Here is a 15951-nt window from a genome sequence, read left to right on the forward strand (position 1 = left end):
TTCAATATCCCATAATATCATCAAAGGGTTCAGAGAATCTGGAGAAACCACTGCACGTAAGCAGCTAAGCCCGTGACCTTCGATCCCTCAGGCTGTACTGCATCAACAAGCGACATCAGTGTGTAAAGGATATCACCACATGGGCTCAGGAACACTTCAGAAACCCACTGTCAGTAACTACAGTTGGTCGCTACATCTGTAAGTGCAAGTTAAAACTCTCCTATGAAAGGCGAAAACCGTTTCTCAACAACACCCAGAAAAGCTGTCGGCTTCGCTGGGCCTGAGCTCATCGAAGATGGACTGATACAAAGTGGAAAAGTGTTCTGTGGTTTGACGAGTCCACATTTCAAATTGTTTTTGGAAACTGTGGACGTCGTGTCCTCCGGACCAAAGAGGAAAAGAACCATCCGGATTGTTATAGGCGCAAAGTTGAAAAGCCAGCATCTGTGATGGTATGGGGGTGTATTAGTGCCCAAGACATGGGTAACTTACACATCTGTAAAGGCACCATTAATGCTGAAAGGTACATACAGGTTTTGGAGCAACATATGTTGCCATCCAAGCAACGTTACTATGGACGCCCCTGTTTATTTCAGCAAGACAATGCCAAGCCACGTGTTACATCAATGTGGCTTCATAGTAAAAGAGTGCGGGTACTAGACTGGCCTGCCTGTAGTCCAGACCTGTCTCCCATTGAAAATGTGTGGCGAATTATGAAGCCTAAAATACCACAACGGAGACCCCCGGACTGTTGAACAACTTAAGCTGTACATCAAGCAAGAATGGGAAAGAATTCCACCTGAGAAGCTTAAAAAATGTGTCTCCTCAGTTCGCAAACGTTTACTGAGTGTTGTTAAAAGGAAAGGCCATGTAACACAGTGGTGAACATGCCCTTTCCCAACTACTTTGGCACGTGTTGCAGCCATGAAATTCTAAGTTAATTATTATTTACAAAAAAAAAAAAGTTTATGAGTTTGAACATCAAATATGTTGTCTCATCGAAGCAAATGAAGTTGACAGTTGACAGAAACTATTAAGGTTCCGCCGCCAAATGTTTAAGTTGGTTAGAAATTCACCTGCAAGAAATTGGAAACGCATTAACTTAAGAGACCAGCAGGGGGCAGCAGAACTGCATGACTGCAACAGAGAGAGACCTGATAGGCATATCGGTTCATACCTGGTCATTTCAATACCTGCATCGATACTAATACCGATATGTTTTACAAAATAAAACATTTAGTCATATTTACAAAAATTTCAAAAACTTTTTTTAAAACAACAAAACCTCACTGTATTTTTGTTGATCAACAAACTTATATATCGACCAAATATCTGTACAATATGTAAATACAATAATATAAGACAATGTGGCTAACAGAATAATACAAATACAATATTCCCTTTTATGACGGGCAATTATTTAAAAATAAAAATAGTGCAGAATAGGTAAACAAAAGCAAAAACTCTGTTTGGCTCTCATTAAAATCATTTGGCTTTTGTACTCAAAGCCCATCCGTGTCCAAGAACTTACTGTACGTGAACATTATAACAATATATACATATTATGACAATGTAGGCTTTGGCAGGGGCGTGGCACCAAATTCTGGGGCCCCCATCCCACCCTTGGGGTGTTTACGTGGACTAAAACAACTAATCAGTGCATCGATTTGGTTCAAACCGGCTTTTGTAAACACATGTAAACACCTTTATTAGTGTTTTGACTTTTTATAGATGGGATTAACATATCTAGAACATATCTAGATAAAGCCCCTTCAATGTTTTGGTTCTATTTTAAAAATGTATTTATATATATTTTTTTTAATTACAAAATAGTGCCAACAAATTTAATGTAAAGTAGCCAGAGTATGAATTTAAATAAAAATATGACTTGTCACTATTCGCTTAAATATGATTATAATCTGTTACATTTTCATTTTAATCAGAGTGTAAAATAAAGATTATCTGATACGTTATCATCAAATCCTAAATAACATATCAATAATATTAGGATTATATTATTTTTGGTGCATCTGGCTTTAAAACAACAGTGACACATCTGTTTCTAACTTTAATGAAGGGTCTTTGAACGCACCATAGTTATGTGCAATGTGATGCAACTTGTACTTAACTTCCTCCTATGCTGCCATATATAGATAACATATATTTTATTCTATCACCTCATCCTTCTTCCAAAATATCGGTTCTGTGTGCGAATGAACCCTTTTAATTTTAATCTGATTCAAGCAACCTCAACATCTTTTTTTCTTTCTTCCAACTGACATATTTAAATGACAGAAGAAAAAAAATAATTGTGAAAATGTGCGGCAGGACCACGTAAAATGGTGTGGCAAGCCGATAAAATGAAGTGTAGGGCCACTTTAAAATGATTCATCGGACTACATTGAATGCTGCAGCAGGACCAAATAAAATAATAGAGCGGACCACATAAAATGATGTGGTGGGCCACCTAAAATGAAGTGGCATATCCCACAAAATGTTGTGGCATATCACATAAAATGATGTGGCGCGTTACATAAAATGATGTGGCGGGCCACATAAAATGATGCTGCGAACTACATAAAATGATGTTGCATGTCACATAAAAAGGCGAGGTGGGCCACTTTAAATGATGCGATGGACATAAAGTATTACGGCAAGCCCCATGAAATATCGGGGTGGGACCACATAAAACGATGTGGCAGGCCACTTAAAAATGATGCGGCATTTCCCATAAAATTATGTGGTGGGCCAATTTAAATGATGTGGCGGACATAAATTATCGCAGCCGGCCACATGAAATATTGCGGCAGGACAACATGAAATTATGTGGCATGTTACATAAAATGATATGGTGGGCCAAGTTAAATGACATGGCGGACATAAAATATCGCGGAATAATGCGGCATCTCACATAAAATAATGAGGTGGGCCACTTTTAATGATGCGATGGACATGAAGTATTGCGGCGAGCCACATGAAATTTTGGGGCGGGAACCAAACATAAAATATTGCGGCAGGACCACATAAAAGGATGTGGCAGGCCAATTAAAATGATACGGCATATCACATAAAATTATGTGGTGGACCAATTTAAATGATGCGGCGGGCATAAAATATCGTGGCGGGCCACCTGAAATATGCGGCAGGACCACATAAAATAATGCGACGGGCCACATAAAATGAACGCCATGTCACATAAAATGACGAGGTGGGCCACTTTAAATGATGCGATGGACATAAAGTATTGCGGCGAGCCACTGAAATATTGGGGCGGAACCAAACATGAAATATTGCGGCAGGACCACTTAAACGATATAGTAGGCCACATTAAATGAAGTTACATATCACATAAAATGATGTGGTGGGCTAATTTAAATGATATGGCGGACATAAAATATTACGCCGAGCCACTTAAAATATTTCGGCAGGACCACACAAATAATGTGGCAGGCCACATAAAATGATGCGGCATGTCACATAAAAGGACGAGATGGGCTACTTTAAATGATGCGATGGACATAAAGTATTGCGGCGAGCCACGTGAAATATTGGGGGGGAACCAAACATGAAATATTGCGGCTGGTCCACATAAAAGGAGGTGGCAGGCGCCACTTAAAATGAGGCGGCATGTCATGTTAAATGCTGTGGCATATCACTTGAAATATTGCGGCAGGACCACACAAAATAATGCGGCATGTCACATAAAATGATGTGGTGGGCCAAAGTAAATTATGCGGCGGGCCACAAAAATGACGAGCTGGGCCACTTTAAATGACATGCTCCCCGACATAAAGTATAGCGGGGAGCCACATTAAATATTGGGGCGGGGCCAAACAATTATATATTGCGGTAGGACCACATAATACGATGTGGCAGGCCACATAAATGTAGCGTCATGTCATGATGTGATGGGCCAATTTTAAATGAAGAGGCGGACATACAATATCGTGGCGGGCCAGATGAAATATCGCGGCAGGACCAGATAAAATAATGCGACGGGCCACATAAAATAAACCGGCATGTCACCTAAAATGATGAGGTGGGCAAAGTATTGCAGGGAGCCACTGAAATATTGGGGCGGAACCAAACATGAAATATTGCAGCAGGACCACATAAAACGATGTAGTAGGCCACTTTAAATGAAGTTGCATATCACATAAAATGATGTGGTGGGCTAATTTAATGATACGGCGGACATAAAATATTGCGGCAAGCCACTTGAAATATCGCGACAGGACCACATAAAATAATGCGACAGGACCACATAAAATGAAATATCGCAGCGGGCCATGTAGAATGAAGCGGCATGTCACATAAAAGGACGAGGTGGGCTACTTTAAATGATGCGATGGACATAAAGTATTGCGGCAAGCCACATGAAATATTGGGCGGAACCAAACATGAATTATGGCGGCTAGTCCACATAAAACGAGGTGGAAGGCCTCTTAAAATGAAACGGCATGTTACATAAAATGATGCGGCGGACATAAAATATCGCGGTGAGCAACTTGAAATATTGCGGAAGGACCACATAAAATAAGGCGGCAGGCCACATAAAATAAATCGGCATGTCACATAAAATGATGTGGTGGGCCACTTGAAATATTACGGCAGGACCACATAAAACAATGTGGCAGGCAACTTAAAACGATACGGCATGTCACGTTAAATGATGCGGCATATCACATAAAATATTGCGGTGGGCTACGTAAAATAATTCGGCGGGCCACATAAAATGACGAGGTCGGCCACTTTAAATGATGCGATGGACATAAAGTATTGCAGGGAGCCACATTAAATATTGGGGCAGAACCAAACATGAAATATCGCAGCAGGACCACATAAAATGATGTGGCAGGCCAATTTAAAATGACGAGGCATATCACATAAAATGAAGCGGGGGACATAAAATTTTGCGGCGGACCACACAAAATGACGCGGTATGTCACATAAAATAATGTCGCCTATCACATAAAATGAAGTGGCAGTTCACTTTAAATGATGCGGCAGGCCACTTAAATAATTCGGAAGTTTGACACCGGTGACTTAAATATTTATTTCATGGCTAAATTAACCATTTCAGGATTTTATTAATAATTAATTTAATGGTGTATTTAATGATTTAATTAATTCAATTTAATTCACCAATTTATTCTGAAGAGTAATATAATAAATACATACATAATTACCTTGAAGTATTTATTTAAATATTTATTACATTTTGTCTTTATAATCCTGAGACGTTAAATTAGTCTGAGAAGTGCCTGTCGATAAGAAGTGGACAAATATCGACGTGGCCACGTTTTCTCTCGACCCGATACTGATACTTGGTATCGGCAGTGTCGACATACGGCTGGACCCGCCCACCCACGACTACCTGTGGTCGACCATCCAAAAGTTGACAGCGAGGGGCTTCACCTCTGAGACAAGTGCGGGACTCGGAGCGCGTTGTTCGGCCTCACCGCGGCACGTTTGGCGTGACCCAAAAGCGCAATTGCCATTTAATTGGAGCCGCCGGTGGGAGTGGGGAGGAACTTTCCGTGAATGGGTTTGGATCCGCGCACCGCGTTTCCGCTCGGATGGGATGCAGTGTGAGCCTCATGTGCTGTGAAGAAGACTTCCTGCTGATGCCTGATCGTCACCAGCATGAGGAGGAGGAGGAGGAGGAGAAGACGACCTGCAGTCTTATCAAGGTGAGTCCTACATTTATTCCATTAAAAAAATAAAAATAAATAACATGAAAAAACTTGACACCACTAGTATTACTAAAGAATGTGCATCTGAAGTAAACAAGCTACAGCAACACTTTAGTTCCGGGGTGCCCAAACTTTTTCCACTTAGGGCCAAAAACTGACAAATCAAAGGATGCGGCGGCCATTTTGGTAGTTTTCACCTTCAAAACCTTTTTTTTCGAAGAACTACAAAATAAAATGTTGGTAGAAATTTTGCTAACAGTTAGCACACTGGCTAGATAGCGTTTGATTGATTGAGACTTTTATTAGTATGTTGCACAGTGAAGTACATATTCCGTACCATTGGCGTTGTTAGGCCTATTTTAGGGGGGCTCAAGCCCCTCTAAAATATTCTTAAGCCCCCCTAAATAATTTGGTGTTATATATATATATATATATTTTTTTTTTTACAAATACATATTCATTATAAAGTGGCCCGAATATGAGTTTAAATAAATAATCATATAACCTGTTATTATTCACTCAGTTTCCCCTCACTTCGTAGCGTAAGGTAGAGAGCCCCTTTAGTGCGTTGGTGTCCAATCCATTCCACTTGTTCATATAGAAAATGTCCACATCACTCAAATTCCAGTCCGCATTTTCTCTGCGACCTTGCTTGCGGTCCTGCAGGTGTACGAAGCACATTATCTTCCTTTACAATGAGTGAAGCTGCACGAAACCTTGTGTGTGCAATTGTAAATAATGTAGTTTTTAAGTTTTGTGTTTCTTGTAGAATCTATATAAAGTAATGTACATTAGCCTATTGTTAAAATAATGAAAAAAAACTTCATTAAATATATTTGTTTTATTGTATTGTTACATTAATAGCTGTTGTATTATTATAGGATGGCTTGTTAAACATTTCATAGGATTTTCAGAGGGAGGAAAAACCAAGACATTTAATATAAAATGTAAAATGAATAAATACATAAAAAGAAAAAGAAAAAAAATGGTTAAAAGCCATCGTCCCGGGGAGCATTTCATTTCGTCCCGTGCATTTAAAAAAAAAAAAAATAATACCAATGAATAATTTCTAAGTCTTTGTTAGCCGTTTGTGAAGTTTTGTACTTGTGCGTAACGTTCGCTCACATTCTGTGCATCTCCTGGGGGCTAAGCCCCCCCTGTCCTTAAAAGCTAGTGACGCCCCTGTTCCGTACAACTGACCACTAAATGGTAACACCCCAATACGTTTTTCAACTTGTTTAAGTCGGGGTCATGATACAGATATATACTATCTTCATAATACAGTCATCACACAAGATCATCACATTGAATTATTTACATTATTTACAACCTGGGGTGTAAATACATACTTGCCAACTCTCCCGGATTTTCCGGGAGACACCCGAAATTCAGCACCTCTCCCGAAAACCTCCCGGGACAAATTTTCTCCCGAAAATCTTCCGAAATTCAGGCTAACCCACAATATAAACAGCGTGCCTGCCCAATCACGTTGTAACTGTAGAATGATCGAGGGCGAGTTCTTGGTTTCTTATGTGGGTTTATTCTTAGGCAGTTTCATTAACGTCCTCCCAGCGCGGTAACAACACACAACAACAGCAGTCACGTTTTTGTTTACCGTAAAGCAGTTTGTCTGCCGTAAACAGCAATGTCGTGACACTCTTAAACAGGACAATACTGCCATCTAGTGCATTTGATGAAAGCACTTTTGTGCGTGCCACACAGCAATGCATCATCAGAGAGGGTGTTCAGCATGGTTCGAAAAATAGTGACAGAGAATAGAACAAGGATGGACAATTCAACCCTTAACTCAACAATGAGTAGATGAGTGTTATGTGTGTGTATATGTGTAAATAAATGAACACTGAAATTCAAGTATTTATTTTATATATATATATATATATATGTATATATATATATATATATATATATATATATATATATATATATATATATATATATATATATATAAAATAAATATATATATATAAAATAAATATATATTTATATCTAGAATTCACTGAAAGTCAAGTATTTCTTATATATATATATATATATATATATATATATATATATATATATATATATATATATATATATATATATATATATATATATATATATATATATGAGAAATACTTGACTTGGTGAATTCTAGCTGTAAATATACTCCTCCCCTCTTAACCACGCCCCGCCCCCTACCACGCTCCAAATCCTTTATAAATATAAATAAAAATCTATCTTTTTTTCCAAATAGTTCAAGAAAGACTGAGCAATATTTTGCACTGTTATACAATTTAATAAATCAGAAACTGATGACGTAGTGCTGTATTTGACTTCTTTATCCCTTTTTTTCAACCAAAAATGCTTTGCTCTGATTAGGGGGTACTTGAATTAAAAATAATTTCACAGGGGGTACATCACTGAAAAAATGTCGAGAACCACTGTTATACAGAATATAACTTGAGCTCTTATTTTGAAGGCGCAAAGAGCGGAAGTGGTGACACGTTTTGGTGGAGCGGAGTTTTGAAAACAAACGAAATAAAGGGGTATTTACTCCACATAAATCAAATAAAAAATAAAGTAATAAAGTGGTATTTATTCCACATAAGTCAAATAAAAATAAAGTAATAAAGTGGTATTTATTCCACATAAATCAGAAGACAGCAGCAAGATGAAAGAAGTCTTTGTGCTTTCTGACAAGACGAAGCTCCGCCGTTGATTGATTGAAACTTTTATTAGTAGATTGCACTAGGGCTGCAACTAACAACTAATTTGATAATCGATTAATCTGTCGATTATTACTTTGATTAATCGATTACTAATCGGACAAAAGAGACAAACTACATTTCTGTCCTTTCCAGTATTTTATTGAAAAAACCCAGCATACTGGCACCATGTTCTTTCAACTTGCCAAATAAAACAAGGAAAATGTTACAAAAATGTTGTTTTTTTAAAAATAGACAGACACGCACCTCCCCCCCCCACCCACCCACCCACCCACACCCAGACACACACAGAGCGCGCCTCTTCTCCGGCTTGTGACACAAGAACATTCAGAAGGACGACACTGCAACTTTCCAATAAAACACACTCAGATCTTCTGTTTCTAGCTGATACTGTGTTATTTTACGTTATTTTTTTATGTAGTAACGCATCATGTAGTAACGCATCATGTAGTAACGCATCATGTAGTAACGGTAACTGAGTTACTGAATATAAAAAATAACGTGTTAGACTACTAGTTAGTCCCAACACTGACTGTAACATACGTCAAGTACCAGAATATGTTCCCCTGGAGTTTGGACCTGAAAAATTTGTTTAAAATGCTAACATGCTAACGTATCAAGTAACAAAATATGACAGAGGTGCATACTCACAAAATTAGATGAAAATAAGCGAGCATACTAATGTTAGCATGCTAACAAGTATTATTCGTCAACTAACAAAATATTTAACCGCTGTGGTGTATGCCTGCAAAATTAGCAAAAAAGCTCGCAAGCTAATATTAGAATGCTAGCGATTGAAAAAATTAGCTACGCACTTTGGCACTCCTGCCATAGTTACATAAATCACGTAAAATATGTTTAAAGGGGTGCCTTGAGGAGTGACTTAGTTATGTAAATCACACCTTTGGATCCCATCTAAAGAATCTAAAGTAAACGAGCAACACCTTAGTTCAGGGGTGCCCAACATTTTTCCACTGAGGGCCACAGACTGACAAATCAAAAGATGCGGTTGCCATTTTGGTAGTTTTCACCTTAAAAACCAGTACAATATATATATTATTCTCAAAGAACTAGAAAATGCAATTTTGGTAGAAATTTTGTGTGAATGCTGATGAGCCAAAGTCGAACCTAAATGCTAACAGTTAGCACACTGACCGGGTAGTGTCAAGCAACAACAAATATGAGAAAAATGTGCTACAAAGGGAGCATGCTAACATCACTGTACTATGCTAACGTGCTAACATTAGCATACTAACAGTTAGCGTGAGTGAAATACCAAACTTTGTGACACTGATGCGTATACCTGCCAAATTAGAATTTAAAAAAAAAAGCTAATGTTAGCATGCTACAATGCTAACTGTAACATGCGTCAAGTACCAAAATATATTACTCTGGAGTTTGGACCTGAAAAATGTGTTTAAAATGCTAGCATGCTAACGTTAACATGCATAAAGTACCGAAATATGACTAAGGTGTGTACCCACAACATTTGATTCAAAAAAGAACCTAGCATCCAAACGTTAGCATGTTAACAGGTAACATGCGTCAAGAACCAAAATATTTGACACTCTGGAGTTTGTACCTGACAAATGACTGAGTGAGTGTGTGAAGTTTCCGCACACACGTGTGATGAATATTTCTGAGCTGGTGTTTATTTATCTTCCCCAAAGGAGTGCCAAGCCTTGTGTTTACGTGCATGGCGGGTGTTGTTGATGTTTGTGTCAGGTGTGCTCAGGTGCAGACAAATATGCCTCCGGTGTTAAACACTTGAGCATGTTTTTGCTTTTATGTTCCGGATGCAGGAACACAGAGTTTGCTCAGGTTGACCTGTGAGCCTCACATGAAAGAGTGATAAGAATCTGCCGGAAAGGAAATCCCTCATGCCTAAGAAAACACACATGAGGGTTCTTGAATGGCCTTTAGGACAAATATGCTTTTTATAATAGCACACTCGGGCCTGGCTGTGTTTTCTACCATGGGGACATTTTATTTGTGTATGACTCTGTACAGCACCCGTGTCAAACTCAAGGCCTAAGGGACAGATTTGGACCATCACATCATTTAATGTGGCCCGCTACATCATTATGATGTGGCCCCCCACATTATGTTAAGTGGTGGGCCACCTTATTTATGTGTCTGTCACCTCATTTTATCATTAATGTCGTTTTCCACATTATTTTAAGTAACCCTTCAAATCATTTTTATGTGGCCCGCCACCTCATTTATGTGGTCCGCCATATTACATTAAGTGGTCCGCCACATCATTTTACGTGGCCTGTCTCATCATTTTGAGTAGTCTGTCACATTTATTTATACAGCCTGCCACCTTGTTTAAGTGGTCCGCCATATAATTTTAAGTGGCCTGCCTCATCATTTTGAGTAGTCTGCCACATTGATTTATACGGCCTGCCACCTTGTTTAAGTGGCCTGCCTCATCATTTTGAGTAGTCTGCCACATTGATTTATACGGCCTGCCACATTGTTTATGTGGTCTGCCGCCTCATTAATGTCATCCGCCACATTATTTTAAGTGACCCGTCAAATCATTTTATGTGGTCCGCCACATTTTATTAAGTGGTTTGCCACATCATTTCATGTGGCCGGCCACCTCATTTATGTGGTCCGCCACATCATTTTCAAAGGTAGTCCACCTCATTGATGTGTTTTTCCACATTATTTTAAGTAACCCTTCAAATCATTTTATGTGGCCCGCCACCTCATTTTATGTAGCTCATCACAATATTTGAAGTGGTCCGCCACATTATTTTAAGTGGCCTGCAATGTCATTTTATGTAACCCATTACTTAATTTTATGTGGTCCTCCATGTCATTTTATGTTGTCTGTCACATTTTTTTAAGTAGCCTGCCTCATCATTTTGAGTAGTCTACCACATTATTTTGCACGGCCTGCCACCTTGTTTATGTGGTTTGCCACGTCATTAATGTCGCCCGCCACATTATTTTAAGTGACCCGTCAAATAATTTTATGTGGTCCGCCACATTTTATTAAGTGATTTGCCACCTCATTTATGTGGTTTGCCACGTTATTTTTAGTAACCCGTCAAATCATTTATGTTGCCCCACATTATGTTAAGTGGTGGGCCACCTTATTTATGTGTCTGCCACATCATTTTATTAGGTCGGCCACCTCATTTATGTGGCTTTCCACATTATTTTATGTAACCCTTCAAATCATTTATGTGGCCCGCCACCTCATTTATGTGGTCCGCCATATTACATTAAGTGACATGCCACATCATTTTATGTAGCCCATCACAATATTTTAAGTGGTCCGCCACATCATTTTAAGTGGCCTGCCTCATCATTTTTGAGTAGTCTACCACATTGATTTATACGGCCTGCCACCTTGTTTATGTGGTTTGCCGCATCATTAATGTCGTCCGCCAAATTATTTTAAGTAACCCATCAAATCATTTTATGTGGTCCGCCACCTTTTATTAAGTGGTTTGCCACTTCATTTCACGTGGCCGGCCCCCTCATTTATGTGGTCTGCCAAATCATTTTCATAGGTTTGCCACATTATTTTAAGTAACCCGTCAAATAATTTTATGTGGTCTGCCACCTCATTTATGTGGTCCTCCACGTTAAATTAAGTGGCGTGCCGCAACATTTTATTTGATCCACCACCTCACTTATGTGGTCCGCCACATTATTTTATGTGGCCCACCACCACGTTTAAGTGGTCCGCCACAAATTTTTTTAAATGGCCTGCCACATAATTTTGTGTAACTTGCCACATAATATTATGTGGTCCGCCACATTTTTTAAGTAGCCCGTCAAATCATTTTAGGTGGTCCGCCACCTCATTTATGTGTTCTGCCATATCATGTGACATGGCATGCCACTTCATTTTACATGGTCCGCCATTTAATTTTATGAGGTTGGCCACCTCGTTTATGTGTTTTGCCACATTATTTTAATTAACCCGTGAAATCATTTTGTGTGGCCAGCGACCACATTATTTTATGTGACATAATATTACGTGGTCCCCCTCGTCATTTTATCTTTTCTACCACATTATTTTACATGACCTGCCACTTCGTTTATGTGATTTATCACCTCATTCATGTGGTCCACAACATTTTTTTTAAGTGGCCCACTACATCATTTTATGTTGTCCGACACCTAATTTTATTAGGTCGGCCACCTAATTTATGTGTTTTGCCACATTATTTTTAATAATCCGTCAAATCATTTTATGTGGCCCCCCACATTATGTGGCCTGCCACTAATTTATGTAGTGTGGTCTGGCACATCATTTTATTAGGTTGGCCACTTAATTTTTTGTGGCCCGCCACCTCATTTATGTGGTTGGCCACATTATATTAAGTGGTCCACCACTACAATTTATGTGGTCCGCCACGTTTTTTATGTGGTCCGCCGCATAATTTTATTTGGCCCAACACATAATTTTTTTTGGCCTGCCACAACATTTATGTGGTTTGCCACATTATTTTAAGTAACCCTTCAAATAATTCTATGTGGCCCGCCACCTCATTTATGTGGTCCGCCACATTATATTAAGTGGTCCACCACTACATTTATGTGGTCCGCCACATTATTTTATTTGGCCCAACACATTATGTGGCCTGCCACTAATTTATGTAGTGTGGTCTGGCACATCATTTTATTAGGTTGGCCACTTAATTTTTTGTGGCCCGCCACCTCATTTATGTGGTCGGCCACATTATATTAAGTGGTCCACCACTACAATTTATGTGGTCCGCCACGTTTTTTATGTGGTCCGCCGCATAATTTTATTTGGCCCAACACATAATTTTTTTTGGCCTGCCACAACATTTATGTGGTTTGCCACATTATTTTAAGTAACCCTTCAAATAATTCTATGTGGCCCGCCACCTCATTTATGTGGTCCGCCACATTATATTAAGTGGTCCACCACTACATTTTGTGGCCCGCCACGTAATATTATGTGGTGCCCCACGTCATGTTATGTTTCTGCCACATTATTTTAAATGGCCTGCCACCTTGTTTATGTGGTTTGCCACATCATTCATGTGGTCCGCCACTATATTTATGTTGTCCGACACCTAATTTTATTAGGTCGGCCACCTAATTTATGTGTTTTGCCACATTATTTTTAATAATCCGTCAAATCATTTTATGTGGCCCCCCACATTATGTGGCCTGCCACTAATTTATGTAGTGTGGTCTGGCACATCATTTTATTAGGTTGGCCACTTAATTTTTGTGGCCCGCCACCTCATTTATGTGGTCGGCCACATTATATTAAGTGGTCCACCACTACAATTTATGTGGTCCGCCACATTATTTTATTTGGCCCAACACATTATGTGGCCTGCCACTAATTTATGTAGTGTGATCTGGCACATCATTTTATTAGGTTGGCCACTTAATTTTTTTAAGTAATATTATGTGGTACCCCACGTCATTTTATGTTTATGCCACATCATTTTACATGGCCTGCCACCTGGTTTATGTGGTTCACCACTTAATTTATGTGGTCCGCCACTTTATTTTGAATGGTCTGCCACATCATTTTATTAAGTTGGCCACATAATTTTTGTGGCCTGCCACGACATTTATGTGGTTTGCCCTTCAAATAATTTACGTGGCCCGCCACTTCATTTGTGTGGTCCGCCACGTTATATTAAGTGGTCCACCACTACATTTATGTGGTCCGCCACATTATTTTATTTGGCCTGACACATCATTTTTGTGGCCCGCCACGTAATATCATGTGGTCCCCCACGTCATGTTATGTTTATGCCACATTATTTTACATGGCCTGCCACTTTGTTTATGTGGTTTGCCACATCATTCATGTGGTCCGCCACTTTATTTTAAGTGGCCCGACACATCATTTTACGTGGCCTGCCATGTAAGAACATGTGGTCCCCCACGTCATTTAATGTTTTCTGCCACATCATTTTACATGGCCTGCCACCTGGTTTATGTGGTTCACCACTTAATTTATGTGGTCCGCCACTTTATTTTGAATGGTCTGCCACATAATTTTATTAGGTCGGCCACATAATATTTGTGGCCTGCCACAACATTTATGTGGTTTGCCCTTCAAATAATTTACGTGGCCCGCCACTTCATTTGTGTGGTCCGCCACATTATATTAAGTGGTCCACCACTACATTTCTGTGATGCGCCACATCTTTTATGTGGTCCGCCACATTTTTTTATTTGGCCTGACACATCATTTTTGTGGCCCGCCACATAATATCATGTGGTCCCCCACGTCATGTTATGTTTATGCCACTTTATTTTATATGGCCTGCCACATGGTTTATGTGGTTTGCCACCTTATTCATGTGGTCCCTCACATTATTTTAAGTGGCCCGATACATCATTTTATGTGGCCTGCCATGTAATACCATGTGGTCCCCCACGTCATTTTATGTTTTCTGCCACATCATTTTACATGGCCTGCCACCTGGTTTATGTGGTTCACCACTTAATTTATGTGGTCCGCCACTTTATTTTGAATGGTCTGCCACATCATTTTATTAGGTCGGCCACATAGTTTTTATGGCCTGCCACCACATTTATGTGGTTTGCCACATTATTTTAAGTAACCCTTCAAATAATTTAGGTGGCCCGCCACATTATATTAAGTGGTCCACCACTACATTTATGTGGTCCGCCACGTTTTTTTATGTGGTCCGCCAAATCATTTTATTTGGCCCGACACATCATTTTTTGTGGTCCGCCTCGTAATATTATGTGGTTCCCCACATCATTTGATGTGGTTCCCCACATCATTTGATGTTTTTTGCCACATTATTTTATTTGGCCTGCCACCTCGTTTATGTGGTTTGCCACCTCATTCATGTGGTCCCCCACATTATTTTAAGTGGCCCGATACATCATTTTATGTGGCCTGCCATGTAATACCATGTGGTCCCCCACGTCATTTAATGTTTTCTGCCACATCATTTTACATAGCCTGCCACCTGGTTTATGTGGTTCACCACTTAATTTATGTGGTCCTCCACTTTATTTTGAATGGTCTGCCACATCATTTTATTAAGTCGACCACATAATTTTTGTGGCCTGCCACCACATTTATGTGGTTTGCCCTTCAAATAATTTACGTGGCCCGCCACTTCATTTGTGTGGTCCGCCACATTATATGAAGTGGTCCACCACTACATTTGTGTGGTCCGCCACATTTTTTATGTGGTCCGCCACATTATTTTATTTGGCCTGACACATCATTTTTGTGGCCCGCCACGTAATATCATGTGGTCCCCCACGTCATGTTATGTTTATGCCACATTATTTTACATGGCCTGCCACCTGGTTTATGTGGTTTGCCACCTCATTCATGTGGTTCCACACATTATTTTAAGTGGCCCGACACATCATTTTATGTGGCTTGCCATGTAATATCATGTGGTCCCTCACGTCATTTTATGTTTTCTGCCACATCATTTTACATGGCCTGCCACCTGGTTTATGTGGTTCACCACTTAATTTATGTGGTCCGCCACTTTATTTTGAATGGTCTGCCA

The 15951-nt window shown here is 39.5% G+C and overlaps 1 protein-coding gene across 5 annotated transcripts in view; it reads left to right on the forward strand.

The window, feature by feature from the left end:
- Nucleotides 1–5514: 5514 nt before the first annotated feature.
- Nucleotides 5515–15951, forward strand: part of tns1b (tensin 1b) — a 391203-nt gene continuing 380766 nt past the window's right edge. For 2 of the 5 annotated variants that reach the window (XM_061926568.2, XM_072911997.1), the window contains exon 1: nt 5516–5693. In XM_061926568.2, coding sequence (XP_061782552.1) covers nt 5580–5693 — 114 coding nt within the window. In that variant the 5' untranslated portion in view covers nt 5516–5579. Of the gene's footprint in view, nt 5694–15951 lie in introns of all 5 variants that reach the window. The other 3 variants (XM_072912000.1, XM_061926575.2, XM_072911999.1) reach the window with 3 other exon arrangements.

The sequence above is a fragment of the Nerophis lumbriciformis genome, linkage group LG31 (assembly GCF_033978685.3).
Source record: "Nerophis lumbriciformis linkage group LG31, RoL_Nlum_v2.1, whole genome shotgun sequence".
Lineage (NCBI taxonomy): Eukaryota > Metazoa > Chordata > Actinopteri > Syngnathiformes > Syngnathidae > Nerophis > Nerophis lumbriciformis.